The sequence below is a fragment of the Elephantulus edwardii genome, unplaced genomic scaffold, assembly GCF_000299155.1.
Source record: "Elephantulus edwardii isolate Elephantulus edwardi_28Jun2011 unplaced genomic scaffold, EleEdw1.0 scaffold00227, whole genome shotgun sequence".
Taxonomy (NCBI): domain Eukaryota; kingdom Metazoa; phylum Chordata; class Mammalia; order Macroscelidea; family Macroscelididae; genus Elephantulus; species Elephantulus edwardii.
The window spans coordinates 2,932,352-2,947,833 of NW_006399977.1; the positions used below are offsets into that span (position 1 = coordinate 2,932,352).

General features: G+C 38.1%; 1 protein-coding gene across 1 annotated transcript in view; it reads right to left on the minus strand.

Annotated features, from left to right (window-relative positions):
• DDAH1 (dimethylarginine dimethylaminohydrolase 1) overlaps nucleotides 1–15,482 on the minus strand; it is a 221,938-nt gene that overhangs the window by 53,753 nt on the left and 152,703 nt on the right. Inside the window, exon 2 of the mRNA XM_006898367.1 lies at nucleotides 2,241–2,340. Coding sequence (XP_006898429.1) covers nucleotides 2,241–2,340 — 100 coding nt within the window. The remainder of the gene's footprint in view (nucleotides 1–2,240; nucleotides 2,341–15,482) is intronic.

Sequence of the window (15,482 nt, forward strand, 5' to 3'; positions counted from 1 at the left end):
GATGGGTGTGTCAGAGGCAATGAGATTGGCACAGGATAGAGGACGGTTTAGGGCTGTTGTACATAGGGTCGCTATGAGTCGCAAATGACTCGACAGCACATAACAACAACAACAACAAGTGGGATTCAATGTAAAATTCACATCAGCTAAAATAGTATACTGCTGAAACCCTTCATGTTCCCATGGGGTCACTCCACTGGTAGACTATACTCCCAGTCTCATAGGGACCAGCCTGTTATTTGGACTACTTTGGTGAAACAAATATTCAGGGGAAAATAAACTGTCACTATAAATGTAAAGAAAACATTTATAAAAAAGGTTTTGTTTAAAGCTCACAAGGATTTTTGTCTATATGTTCCTAGGAAAGGAAAGAGATCATGAAACATTTTATGATGAAAGGTCTTTTCTCCCAACATGTTTTAGTCAAAACTCTACCAGGGATGAAAATTTTATCAATGAAGACTATACAGAGAAAAATTACTGGATAAATAAATAATTTATATGAGACTAACGGTGCTCCTTTCAGTGCAGAAGTCAGAAAAGGGCAGGAAAGTAGGACAGATGGAAATAGGGAGGCAAGGTGAAAGAGTTGGGAAGAGTGCTGCCATATTGTCATAAAACAAAATACATATGAGTTATTAAATGGAAAATTAACTTGTTCTATAAACTCATCCAAACTACAAAGTGTTAAAAAATTAGCTTAAAATAAACTATCATGAAGCTAAAAAGAAAAAAAGAACCCATGGTGGCACAGTGGTTAAACGTTTGTCTGCTAACCGAGAGGTTAGTAGTTCAAGCCCACTAGTTGCTCCCTAGGAGACCGTGTGGCAGTCTGCTTCTGCAGATTTATAGTCTTTGAAACCTTAAGGTGTATTTCTACTCTGTTCTTGTTGGTATTTTTTTTTAATAAAATTTCAATTTTAATTGTAATTTTAATGAAAGTTTATAGAAAAGTTAGACTTTCATTCATTCATCATTGCACATTTTATGCCCTCTCCCTCCTTTCCCCCGCCCCTAGTTCACTTTAAAAAAAGTATTCATTCATTGTTGTACAATTACCTCCTTCCCCCCACCCCAGTTTTCTCTGCAATGTACCTCTGATTCTGGGTTGTTGTCGTACGTATAATGCCTAATATTATTTTTTTTAAACAGTTCTTTCTTTCATCTGTTCCCTTGCAGTGTTCATTATTTGCCCCCTTTTCTTAGTCTCCCCCCAACCCCCACATCAGTCATTTTTGTTGTGTGTCATTAACCGACCCATAGCTGACCCTCTGGCATGTTTTGAGAGGCAGTTAACTGCAAGGGAGGAGACTGCTCATTCTTCACCTGCAGAGCTGGCAGATTCGAACCACATGCATTTAGAATTACAGTGCAAATTCTTAGCACTAGGCCACCAGACCTCCTCTCAGACACATATACAACAATGAAAATACTATGTCTCCTTACCAACTAGGCTACTAGATACGAAAATTACTATTTCTTAGAAGCCATATTATATCCACTGTAAAAATAGATTCCAATTAAATCAGTAATAATATTAGCTACTTATATTTTGTTGAGTTCTTTTTATTATTCATGTGGCATTAATCCAAGTCAATTTGAATGTAAAATTATTTAAATTCATCTTGCCACTTGGGAAGAAAATGATCTATAAACGACACCAATCTTCAATCTTTTAAATACAAACTAGATAAACAGTCATTGAACAAAAAATACTGCAACTTAGAAACTCATGTTGTAGGACATGGAAAAAAAAAGATATAAAATGGTTTGTACAGACTGATAATATTCTTGTAAAAATATGGAAATACACGCATACAAAAATATCTTTAAAAACATTACCTAAATATTTAAGTATCTATCTTGGCATGTATTTTCTCTATTTTCCAAATTCCTACATTTGGTGTCAATTACGTTTCTAATAAGGGAGCTCGAGGTGGCTGAGTGGTAAAGAGTTGCACTGCCAACCCAAAGGCAGGCAGTTTAAATTCACCAGCTGCTCTGAGGAAGAAAAATGGACTATCTCTGTGTGATTTACAGCCTCTAACAACCTGCTGGAGGGTCAGCTATGAGTGGGTTCTGATTCAATGGCAACCAACAAGAACAACATTTTAAATGAGAAAACCAAAACCCTATAATGAAATAAACTGCTATAAGGCAGGGGTTAGAAATTCTATTTTTAGAATTTTTTTTTATTTTTAGAAATATTTTTTAAATAGAAAAAAGAAAGACAAAGGTACCTGTAAACAGGACATCTCCACCATCTAAAGTTGCGTTTTCATCTTTCATCTCTACTATATTCAGCTGAAGTTTTTCTAATGCTTCTTTCATCATGTCAACCTGTTTTTTAAAAAAAAACCCAGATTAATATCCTGTCATTTCAAAGCCATAAAAATAATCCTTTAAAATCAGAACACTGACAATTCTACTTGTGCACAGATACATGACCACCCCAACCACAGCCATGTGGATATATGTAGCATATACATCCCAGTGTAGAACCTCTTATGATCATTTGTAACAGAGCAAAGTACCAGTTATAAAGTGTCTGTTTAAGCCCCATCTTACAGTTTACTTTTCTGTTAGAATACTAACAAACATTGCTGGAAGATGACTAGTTGAGGCACTGTCGCAGGCTGACTAGGTATGCATTATTACAGGGTGACTGGTTATGGCACTGTTGCAGGGTGCCTAGTTATTGCATTGTTGCAGGATGACTAGTTATGGCATTATTAGAGGCTGACTAGTTAGAATGTATGAGTCAAGACAGATGGGAGGTGTACCCACTCTCCCTACCCTTGCCAGTAAATGGCATGGCTTAATTCTGAGCCATAAGCCAGTCTGTCAGTTAGTAAAAACTGTTAGGTAGAACTAGTCCTTGGAAAAGGACATCATGCTTGGAAAGGCGGAGGGTAAGAGGAGAGGAAGACCTCTCTGAGGAGATGGGTTGACACTGACTGTAACAATAAACTTAAGTACAGCAGAGATTGTGAGAATGGTGAGTATGGTTGCCATCTGTTGCACATGGGGTCACTATGAGTCAGAGGTGACTCTCAGGAACTAACAATAACAAACAGGACACTGTATGAAGGGGATAGCAATGACTATGTCTACCAACTTGAAATCTTACCCACAGGAAAGTCACTACTTTATCCTTAAACTTTTTTTGTAAAATGTCAGAATAGCCTGTCATGTGATTAATGAACATAATAATCACAATTGCAATAAAGCAAAAGAAAAAAAATAAATTAGGATCAATTTCAAAGACATCCTATGATTCCAGAGAATGGTATAAAGCACAGAGACATTCTAGGCTAAAGCAGGGAACAATGAAGCTTAATGAAATTTAAGTTAATGTAAGAAAAAACAAAGGCCTAACAAAATACTAACAGTCACAATTTCATCCTAGTTCTCCCAGCAAATTAACAAAATTATTTTTTAAAAGTTGAAGGAGATTTGGTGATTCTATACTTAGGCATTTGACTGCTAACTAAAAGGTTTTCAGTTCAAACCCACCAGTCTGCTTCCATAAAGTTTTACAGCCTTGGCAACCCAATAGGGCAGTTCTAGTCTATCCTTCATGGTCTTTATGAGTCAGAATCGACTCAAGGGCAATCGAGTTTAGTATGGTTTTATAACCTTTAATATACTAAAGTCATAGGCTAAGAATACAGGAATCAAGACTAAGGGAAAAGCAAGAGAGCACATGATCAAAGATCATTAGGAAATGCAGCTAGTTCTACCAAACATCGTTAAGATGAGTACATACAGTAAATTGCAATGAAGAGATTGTTGTGTCATTTCTGATTCACAGCAATACTATATACAGCAGAATGAAATAATGCCAGTCCTTCACCATCTTACAATCATTGTTGTTTGAGCTTACTGTTAAAGCTACAGTAAAAGCTATCTCACTGAGGGTCTTCTTTTTTACTGGATCTCTGTTTTACCAAGCATAATATTCTTCTCTCAAAGTACATCAGACAACTCTTGCCATATTTGTTTCTAAGGAGCATTCTGACTTGTAATTCTCCCAAGACAGATTTGTTTGTTGTTCTAGCCATCCATTCAATATTCTGATTCAGTATCATAATTAAAACATATCAGTTCTTTTTTGTTCAGCTTTAATCATATGAGGTGACTGAGAATACCTTAGAAACCTATTCCTGAGCATAGGACAGCTAAAGGGAAAGAAAGAAATGATGAAGTAAAAGAGATGGATAGAAGATTTCAAAGGGCAAGATAAGAAGACAAAGTAGAAGTATTATATATAAATCATATATTAAATGCATCAAGTTGTAATAGTCGAGGATTCTATGCTGAGAGACACAGGAAGCATAAATAAAAGATGAATACAATACCATGTCACTGAACTAAAATGAATGTGGTTCAATCATATCAGGAGGTAGCATATGATCAAGAACTAATCATACAGAAACTGGGTCTTAACAGTTTGTCAGCAACCACTTAAGGTGTAACTATTGGTCTCTCCCCGCCCTGAACAAAGAAAAGTAAAATAAGAAAAAAAGATGAACAGAAACGGCTAGTCCAAAGGAATAATGGACCACATGTGGTTCAAACTCACCAGCTGCTCCACAGAATGATGAGAAATTTCTCCTCCTATGTCGTTTGTTCCCTTTGAAAACCTACTGGAGGGTCAGCTAGGAGTTGGTTCTGACTCAACAGTACTCAATAACAACAATGACAGCAACAACCCTGAGTCCAAAAGAAGTGGATGATGCTAACACTGTTCACTGCTCTAAAAGGGATCACAGTGGAGGAGTCTGGACACAACAGAGAAAAATGGGGCACAAAACTGAAAATAACAAAAATAATTAGGCTTATTGGTCTAGTAGAGGCTGGTGGATCACTAAGACTATGTTCCATAATGTGGAGTTATTGTTCAAAATGACTTTCCTAGCCACTGAATTTGACTTTGCTATGTTAACCTATCGACAAAGGGAATGGCTATCTCATCGATCCACAAGGAAACTGGCTAATCTCACCATTAATTTGAGCAGATCTAGTATCAGAAGGAAGACCTTCCATCAGCAGAGAACCAGAGAATGCAACTTGTCTTTCAGGATTCCAGGCAGATGGGAGTAGCAGCCATAGAAAAGAACCAGGGACCTGGCATAAGATGGAACTTCCCCAAGTTTGTTAGAGGACTAGAAGGGGAGAGTCAATATTGTCAGGACTAAGACGTTTGTAACACTGGCCTAAAGCCATGAGATTCAAGGCTGAGGTGCTTGTGAGCACATTTCAGAAGTTGTCTTGATTGTATTCTGCTAACTTGGATTATAACCTTTTGACTGCCCCAACAGGGTTATGTGAGGTATTGCATTAGATTTCAGACCCAGAAAAGCATTAAGATAGGTGTGGAGATGAGTAGAAGAAGGTACAGGAGCATGGGGGATGTGTCTGACCTCATGGGAATACGTTTTGTGTTGTTCATGCTGTTGACAGGGGACTTTCCCCTGTGTGAAGTTAGTAAATGTCAGAAATAGCCATCCCCACTTGGCTCTTGCTCTTTTTTAGATATACTAACCATTTGGGCCTGGAACCTAACCTACCCTTGTAGCTTAACTTTTAGCCAAACAACAGACATAGTTAAAAAGTAACACTATACCAGGAAAGTATTAATTTCTTAGAACAATCAATCATAAAAGAACATTAAGGCAATATTTGTCCAGTGAGAAATGCAGAAGTTATAGGTGGATAGAATAGAAGAATTAAGGGAAATGAGTATCACAAGGAGGAGGTAGTAAGAGTGCTGTTAAAATGTGGACCTACAATTAATGCTATAAAGCAAAATATGCATAAATGGAAAAATCAATTTGCTCTATACACTTTAACTCAAAAAACAATACTTTTTTTTTTAAAAAAAGAATCAATAGTATTAATTATGAAGTCTGGAGTGTCAGGACCCTTAAAAATTAGTTTTTCTAGCCATTGCATTAGTCTCTGTTCTTTTTTTTGGGGGGGGGATAATCTCCAGCTACTTTAATGGTGGACACATGGTCTTGCAAATCATCAACATCTGTGAGACCAAGATAAGAGCAACTGTGAAGAGATTTTGGCACTGCTGTGAAGAAACCATGGCAAACAGTAATGAGAAGAACCCTGGAGACATACACTGGAGTTAAAGATTTTGCTACAGAAGGAAAAGTTGACTTGTAACTGCTCTGAGATAAAGGCCACAGTTAAAGGTTTTGTTTGCTGAATTATTGAAGGAAAAGCTGACTTATAACTGCTCTGAGATAATGTTTGTTGGATGACTGAGGAAACCAGAGGCTTCTTGCATTTGTGCTGCTGAACTGAATCAGATTTTCATTAACTGAGAATTGTACCTTGTTAATCTGGTTTGGGCCTGCTAGACTAAATCAGGACTTACACTGTGTGATATTCCTTGCTTCCCCACTTCCCCAACCTGTTTCCCTAATAAACCTCATAATTGTGAGTAATGTTTATGAGTCAACAATGAACACTGAAAGCAATAATTGGTAAAAATAGTTAAAGGAGAATACGGGGTGACATGTTGGACTATGGAGCTGTTTGAATGGTGCTATGGACATTATTGAGTGGTCCAGTTCCCCTTTATGAAGTGGGCAGAAGTCAGACTTAGCTACCCTCATGTTTCATCTGCTCCTGTTACAAAGTTTGAGCTGTGCTGAAGGCCTTGGCAAGAACAAGGTTCCATGGATTAATGAGACAAGGATCCATTAGAACATCAATTTAAATGTTTCAAAAAGCAAATGCATACTTGACGTGCTCATTCACCTTTGCCAAGAAATTTAGAAGACTTGGCCAACTATTTGGAAAAAATCCATATGCTGGTCCATGCCAAAGTATGGTGATCCAACAGAATGCAGAAATTATTGATTCATATTATTAATATCACTCTTGAGTAAGATTGTGCTAAAGATAATTTTAAAATTATTGCAGGAGTACATTGACAAAAAACTCTCAGAAATTCGTGTTGGATTCAGAAGAGGATGCAGAAGGGCTATCACTGTTGGTGTCAGATGGCTGAGGCATTTAGGAGTTATAAATATAGCAGAGTAACTTCTAAAGTAATAAAAATATGGAAATACTTTAACAACAAGCCTGACATTCATGCACTCAAAAACATTAAAGAGGATGCAAAGTAAAACAAATATATCATCTCATCCTTGTCCTGGAACTCATGTTAAAATTCCAGGAACCAGAATGACTCAGAACAATAAAAAATTATTTCCATGGATGAAATGGTCTTAACATTGTCATAAATACATCTAGTGACCTCTTTTAACAGCTGAACAGGTTTGTCTATGTACCAGGGAAGTGGAATTGTTGTATAGCATAGAAAAGAGGCAAAATAACTTCATCTATAACCTGTGGGGCTACCAGGAATCTAGGAAAAGATACAACTGCTTCCTTCTTTCCTTTCTGCTTCTGTGTCCATGCAAAGGACACTAAATTTGGAGAGATATCATGAAAATTGAGTTACTGCTACCTTTTGTTGCCATTATAAATGCTACTACTTAAATTGTAATTTAACATTTCAAACATTACTTGAAGTTCAGCAATAACATGGAACCTAGCCTGAAAAATTTATATTTTAACACCCATACTCAAGGAAATGTATTCAGTTTTTCAGCATTTAGATAGCAGTAGAGAGGGAGCTTTATGTCAGTTTCAAAAACACTGTACTTCTTTAAAAGTCCTGTCTTTCAAAATTAACATTTTAGAGGATAAAATGTTTGTGGTTTCTTAAAAGTTAAAACAGCTGTACTGACATTAAAAAACTGGCTTTTGTGCAGGGGTAGGGTTTTTGGTTTGGGTTTTTTTTTTTTTTGTTAATAACATTCAATCACATTCATATAAACAAAATCATCAGGCTAATTCCATACCACAAACACTGATGATGCTACATTACTTTCAGAGTTTAGCGCCTTGGACAAGTTTGAAACATTTTTACACATCGAGTAAACAGTGTCTGAGAATTGCAGGACCATATGGCATCAAATTGACAATGCTAACCCCAGGGAGATTTCTGGAGAAGAAACAGGAGGGGCTGAACTGCCGGCAGGCTGTCCACTGACAATCACATATGCTTGGCAAAAGGGCTCCAGTGAATTGGACAAGCTCAGCTGCAAAGAGGCCCAGCATTGCTCAGACACATGGGCCCATAGCAAGAGAACTATTTAGGCAGTCAGGACACTAAATATAACTATAGAGGTGGGAATTTCTTCAGGAAGAGATCCAAACCATGAGCCTTCAAGAAACTGCCCATTCTGTGGTTACACAGCCATGGTTAATGTTGACTTAATTAACTTTCAAGAGGAAAAAAAAAATATGGCCAAACAACACACCCACCTTTCATTGAGACACTAACCCTGCAGAGTGGAATTTAGCATTAGTCAGGATGGAGAGAAACTGTCAGGACAAACAGTATTCATTCCAAAGGCTGAGTTGAATGGGTCATTTCAGCCCATGCAATTAGAAAGAAAAAAGGTTAGCTAGAGAAATGGTCTTAATTAATTGAAACTTTAATGACATAATTTCCTATATTCTTTTATACAAATATACCAGCACTTTTACTTTACCTTTTCACTTTATATGCATTTTGAGTCATTATTTATATTATACTCCCTCTTGTTTCTGCTCCATCATTTCTCCTGTCATTTGTTATAGAGTCCCTGGGTGCCACAAATGGTAAAGCTTGACTTCAAGCCAAAATATTAGAGGTTCAAGCCCATCAAGAGGTGCCCTGGATGAATCACCCAGTAATTTACTTCAAAAGACTACAGTTCAATGCACGTGGAGTTGCCATGAGTTGGAACTGACTCAAAAGCAACTAGGTAAGTACTAGGCTCCTCTCTAGCCACCTCTATTATTTCCAACAATCCAACCTATGCTTCTTTCTCTTCAAGATAGGGAGTTCTAATCTTAAAGTCTCTCTCATGTCTATTGAGTTAAAACTCATAGTTGACCCTCCATTGTGTTCATGGGGAGGCAAATCACAGGGGAGGAGATTGCTTATATTTCTTCCTCAGAGCTGATGGTAGATTTGAGTATCCTCCTCAAAAAGGTGTGGGCTTGGGGTTAGCAGCACAGCACCCAACAGACATGCCTCTAGGGCTGCTCCATAGTATTGTCTTTTCCTCTATGCCTGCCTTCTCTCTCTCCTGGAATTTTTGTTGTTATTCAGTGTCTTCAAGTCAAGTGCTTCTCATAGAGACCCTATGAACACAAAATCTGGACCCTGTCCTATCCTGTGCCATCCTCATTATCTCTAACATACTTGAACCCATTGCTATAGTCACTGTGTCAGTCCATCTCACTGAGTGCCTTCCTTTCTTTTACTGACCCTCCATCTTTTCAAGTATGAGGTCCCTTTCCAAAGAATAGCCTCTCCTTAATAACATGCACCAATTATGTGAGATGAAGCTTCACCGTCTTTGTCTCTAAGGAGCACTCTAGCTGCACTTTCTCTAATTCAGATCTGTTTGTTCTTTTGGTAGTCGATAGGGTGCGCTCTTCTTCAACACGACAGGTCAAAGGCATCCATTCTTCCGTAATTCTTATTCATTGTCCACTTCTCAGATGCATAGCAAGGGATTGAAAAGACTGACCTAAATCAGGCACAGCTTAATATTGAAACTGCTTTCTTTGCTCCTTAGTACTTTGGAGAGTTCTTCGACATTAGACTTTCCCAATAGAGTACATTTTTTTATTTCTTTATTGCTGGTGCCAAACAGCTTTCCTGGAATAGTGCTATTAAAAATATTATTTATTTGGGTTGGTTGCCTATTAATGGCTAGTACACTGGGAATGTTTGTACAGTGCTATGGACTCAGATCAAAGGGTTAAATGTGAGCTTGACTACTTCATAGCCAAATGACTTTGTTTTACTATCTTTAAAATGGATGATTTTTCATAGTAACATCACTTTCCTGAAATCCTCCTATTCAATAAGAATTAAAAGCACTGAGCAGAGATTCTGGTACCTGGTAAAAGCTCATCTCTTGCAGCACAACTTCTTGCCACTACGCTACTAGAGCTCTCTCAGTAACTATTAGATATAACTTTTATTATTATGATGAATTACAACTCAGGTGCATGAGGGACAAATACCCGAGCTATAAAATTGACCCACAAGGGAAATGTTGCTACTTTTTCTTCCATTTAAGCAAGTTTATCATGTTTTCCCATGACAGATCCCATCTGCTTGCCAGTGAATTAAAGTCACAGTCTTTTCTGCAGAGCCAATATAAAGTTAGAGCATGTACACTGAAGCATTTAAATTTAAATCATATAAACTTGATTCTCTTCTAGCTCCTGGAAGTTGTTAGGCTCTGTGGTAGATTTCTCATATGATCTCTGCTTTGAAACAGCCCTCTGGAGGTTCTACAGAGAGAGGGAAGCAGAGCTTCCTGTTAAGATGTCCCACAGCCTTCAAGCAGTGCCAGTCAAGATACTTTAGAATGAGCACAGTTATGAGGAGGCTATCCTTGTAAAGGAACCAAGAGGTCTAAAGTATTCCTTCTCCTTCTCAATGACTGGTCTCCTTCATTCTTTTCCTTTTCTGTTCTACATTCTTACCTTCTTTTATCTGTTACTCCACTTTCATATTTGTTATCTCCCTTGTCTGATATGTTTATATTATTATGGTTTTTTCCCCATTTCTGTTCTTTTGGATTTTCATGGTGAATGGAAGAACCAGGGATCTGAATACCATTTCTGTCATTGGTTAACAATAGGGGCCAGCTGGGGAGCAGCCAACTTCTCTAAGTCTAAATTTCCTGATCTATGAATAACATGATTCCTTCCCTTTAACAGGAATGTGAATAACTGGGCACCTAGTGTAGTGCCTGGAATAATGAACTCAAAATCAGTAGTTGTTTTTATTGTGGTTATGCCCTATTATCTCAGTCCAAATTGTAGTTACCACTTAGAAAGAAAAGATATTCTTGGAAATTCCATAGGACCCAGCTATTCCACTACTTGTAATATACCCTGAGAATACGAGAACAGAGGCACAGACTGAGCTTGGACACCAACGTTCACAGCAGCATTATTCACCATCGTAAGAACATGAAAACATCCCAAATGTTCAACCACAAACAAATGGATTGAGAAATTATGGTACATTCGCACAATGGAATACTACACAACATGCAGCAGCCATGACTTTGTAAATTATTACCTACCTTGGGAGGCACTGGAGAGCATTATGCTGAGTGAACTAACTCAGCCCCACAAGGATAAATATTGTATAAGATTGTTATTGTAGAATGAGTATAAGGATCCAAGAGTGGTGGGAGAGGCTGGAAGCCGAGGGATGTGGATGAGCAGAGGGAAGAGGGGATTAGTCATTGGGTTGTACAATTTGATGGGGGGGGTGGTGGGAATGAGGGAAATTAAACGAATTTGTTCAAACTTGTATTTGAATTCTGTAATAAACTAGTATAGAAAAAAAAGATATTCTATTAAATATCTTTAAAAGACATCTTTTCAGCCCAACTTGCCTTTTCTTCCTGAAAAATCTCCCCTAAAAAAAAAAATCACCTGTCCGCCCCACAAAAAAGTCCATAAACAAATAATCTTTCTCTAATGTAAAACAATCAATGAGCTTAATTGGCACAGCAATGGCAACAATGAGGCTGTACACAACAGAGACTGTGATGATGGTGCAAGACAGGGCAAGGTTCCACTATTGTTCATAGGGTCACTTATAAGTTGTAGTTGACTTGATGGTACCTAACAAAACAACAGTTTAAAATAAACAAGGGAAACCCCCACAAAACCTTATACATATTTTCACTATAAAGTTCTAATAGCTTGTATTAGCACTATAATTAATCTAACATTCTTTCTTTTCCAGGTGACCTTGTCCAAAGTTGAGTTTTGCTGTATGTTTTCTAGGACAGCCACTCTGAATGGTCCATATGTTCACACTGTATTTATGAATAACCCATGAGAACTGATGAATGGTTCTGTGCTGTGGAGCCATGAGGAGTCTGCACCAACCTCTGTTTGCCAGGCTACTTTTCTTTAGCTGCTTCTGCTCAATGGGCTGCCAGTTGCCATCACTACAAATGACGCTCCTGCAGTTGGTCTGCCTGCTGCTGACATGTCTCAGTCACACACGGTTCCGCCAAGCCCTGGAAGCTGTGCCATCTCTACTACGTTTCCAATGCCCCACTGAAATTCTCCGGGTCTCTTTATAACTCATCATATTACCAGAGCTTTTATGCCATCATCCTATCTGTACCCTTATCTAGTTCCAAGAGTAGATGAGCAGCAACATAGGTTTGCTGGTAGTGAGATTCATTTTCTCTACTTGTTGCCGATTTCACTCTACCTTTTACTGTTCAATGTGACAAGTAGATATATGGAGGAAATCACTTGAAGCTGATGTAATGTCTCTAGCATGTCAAGGAATAGCTGGCATGAAACTCACAGGTAGATCACATTCACACTTGTTCCTGGTCACATTAAGTGGGCCCTTTATGTTTCTTTAACCTTCATTAATCACAATATCTCTGGTGTCTGTGGCTACTTTGACTAGTATACTAGACTGATCTTATGGCAGAGCTAATGTCTTTACGTCTTAATGTCTTTATGTTATGCTTTATGTCTATTTTCTCAATTGATTAACCCTTCAGTTCAACATTGAGTGGATATCAACTTTTAAACTACCTTACATAGAGTAAAAAGCCATATCCCCTGGCCCTGGGAAGTTAACAGTCTAGTTAGTCAGATATACTTTGTGAATATATGTTGGTTTCTACCACTGAGTTGGAACCAACCCATGGCTGACCCTCTCACTGGTTTTCAGAGGCAGTAAACTGTATGGTAGGAGACTTCCCAACCTCTCCCATTGAGCAGCTGGTGGACTCAAACCATGTGCCTTTGGGATAGCAGTGCAGCTTCTTACCACTAGGCCTTTAGAGCTCCTTTGTGAATATAAATTGGAAATAAAATGAAGTTTTTGATGTGATGCTCACAATATCTCTAAAAGCTATGAAGGGCAAGCATTAGCACATCTATTTCACATATGAGTAAGCAGGCTAAGAAACTCTGGTTATATGAACCAGTTATTCCACTCCTTGGAATATACCCTGAGAAAATGAGAACTGAGGCACAGATGGAGACGTATACACCAATGTTCATAGCAGTGTTATTTACCATCGCAAGAACATGGAAACAGTCCACATGTCCAACCACAATCAAATGTATTGAAAAATTATGGTGTATTCACACAACTGAATACTACACAACATGCAGCAGCCATGATTTTGTAAATTATTACCTAACTTGGGAAGGACTGGAGAGCATTATGCTGAGTGAACTAACTCATTCCCACAAGGGCAAATACTGTATAAAACCATTATTGTAGAATGTGTAGTGGGAGGGGGAGATTAATAATGGGGTTGTACAATTTGATGGGTAGGGGGTGAGGGAAATTGGAAGAATCTGGTCTGGAAAACAACGTACTCTAATTTTGTAAATAAACTAGTATAATAAAAAGATGTTGTTCATAGCAGAGACAAAAAGAAATAAATTTATTCCATCAGCTTCTGAAAAAAAAAGAAGAAAAAAAGAGCTGACTGAGAAGGCTGGCGGTTTGAATTCATCACCGGCTCTGTGGAATAAAGATTATAGTTGCAGAAGCACTATGGGTCAGTTCTCCTCTGTCTTAAAAGGTTGCTATGAGTCAGAATCAACTTAGTGGTGATGGATTTTGTTTTTAAGTTAAGGATAAGGGCTACTGACTGACTTGTTTAAAGAAGCTCCGTCTAGTGTTCAGGCCGCCTGACCTCATTCCATCTTCTTGCCACTGTGTGATTATCATTCTCTTGAGGACTCATACAGCGAGGTCTATATCAGACTTGGAGCTCACGTCTTCTGCTGTACAACTATGTACATTTAAATTCACTGTGTGTTATAAAACTCTGTGCTAAGGTGACCTTGGATTCTATGGCTTCTTCTTATCAGGGATGAATTTCTGCATGTTGTACAGAAGGTGCTCCTTGGAAGCAAAGATGGTGACACTGTGTCTCACATATTTTGAGTAAATTGTTAGGAGGGGGCCAATATTAGAAAAAGACATCATGATGGGAAAAGTGAAGAATCAGTGGGAAGAGAGGAAGACCTTCAACATGATGGACTGATACAACGACTGTGATAATTGGCTTAAATATACCAGAGATGATGATGGCACATGAGAGGACAGGGCTCAGATCTGTTTTTCATAGAACTACTATGTGTTGTTGTTGTTGATTGTCTTCCAGTCAAGCATGACTCACAGAGACCCTTTAAACAGAAGACCTGAAGCCTTTCTCTAACTATCGTTGTTTCTCAGAGTTTCCAGTGTCATGTGGTTTAGGAGGTAGATGAGTCACAGGTAATTCAATGGCAAGTAACAACTTGGGAACTATGCCTGTTGTTATATACCATCAAGGTGACTATGACACAGACTCTCCATATGAACAACAGTGAAACCTTGCCCTATTAGGTACCACCCTGGCCATCTCTGCCAACCCCACTGTTACAGTCACTGTGTCAGTTCATCTCAGTAAGGTTCTTCCTCTCTTTTGCTGATCTACTTTTCCATGCGTAATATTGTTGTTTGCTGTCGAGACAGAACAGACCTACAGTTGACCCTCCAGTGGGTTTTCAGAAGCATTAAATCACACAGGAGGAAACTGTTCAGCCTTCTCCCGTGGAGCAGCTGGTGGATTCAAACCACATGCTTTTGGGATTGAAAGTTCTTACTACTATGTCACCTATGCATCCTAAGCATAGTATAAGAGAAGCTAGTTTGTTTCATCAACATAGTTACTAAAAAGAAATTTAAAAGATGAGAGGTTAGAGGTTGGATACAGAGGAAGTCAAAGAGACAGTCTCTTGATGGCCAGGGAGAAAGTAAACAGACATACTGTTAACTGTGTATGGAAGAAACCACCTGGGTAGGACCTGAGGGTAGTCTCTAGAAATTCAGAGTGAACCCTGGCTGAGAGCCAGCAAAAATCTGAGTCTTAGTCATACAACTACCAGGTACTTGAATTTGGCAATAATCTTAGTGAGCTTGGAAGAGAACCTTGAACTCAAGAAGCAAATACAGCCTAAAACACCAGAATGCAGCCTTGTGAGACCCTGAGCAAAGAAACCCAATACAGCATGTCTGAACTTTTGCTTTACAAAATGTTGAAAATAAATAGCTATTTGTTAAGTTGCTAAGTTTTACCCAATTAATAGACCTAAATTAAAAGGGATTTTATTGAAAAATGAATTTGTAAAGTCCCTTTTTGTCAGAAGCAAGAGAGTTGACTTAAATATTATTTTCAAGTTGTTAAAAATATGTTTACATAAAAATATGTGTCATTGAAGTCTTTGGGGGAGAGAATATTTTATATTTTAGGGCATTATGTTTATCGTAAGAGTATGGAATGAGGGTTGCAGAGTGGATTATATTTGGGGTTGGTGGATGT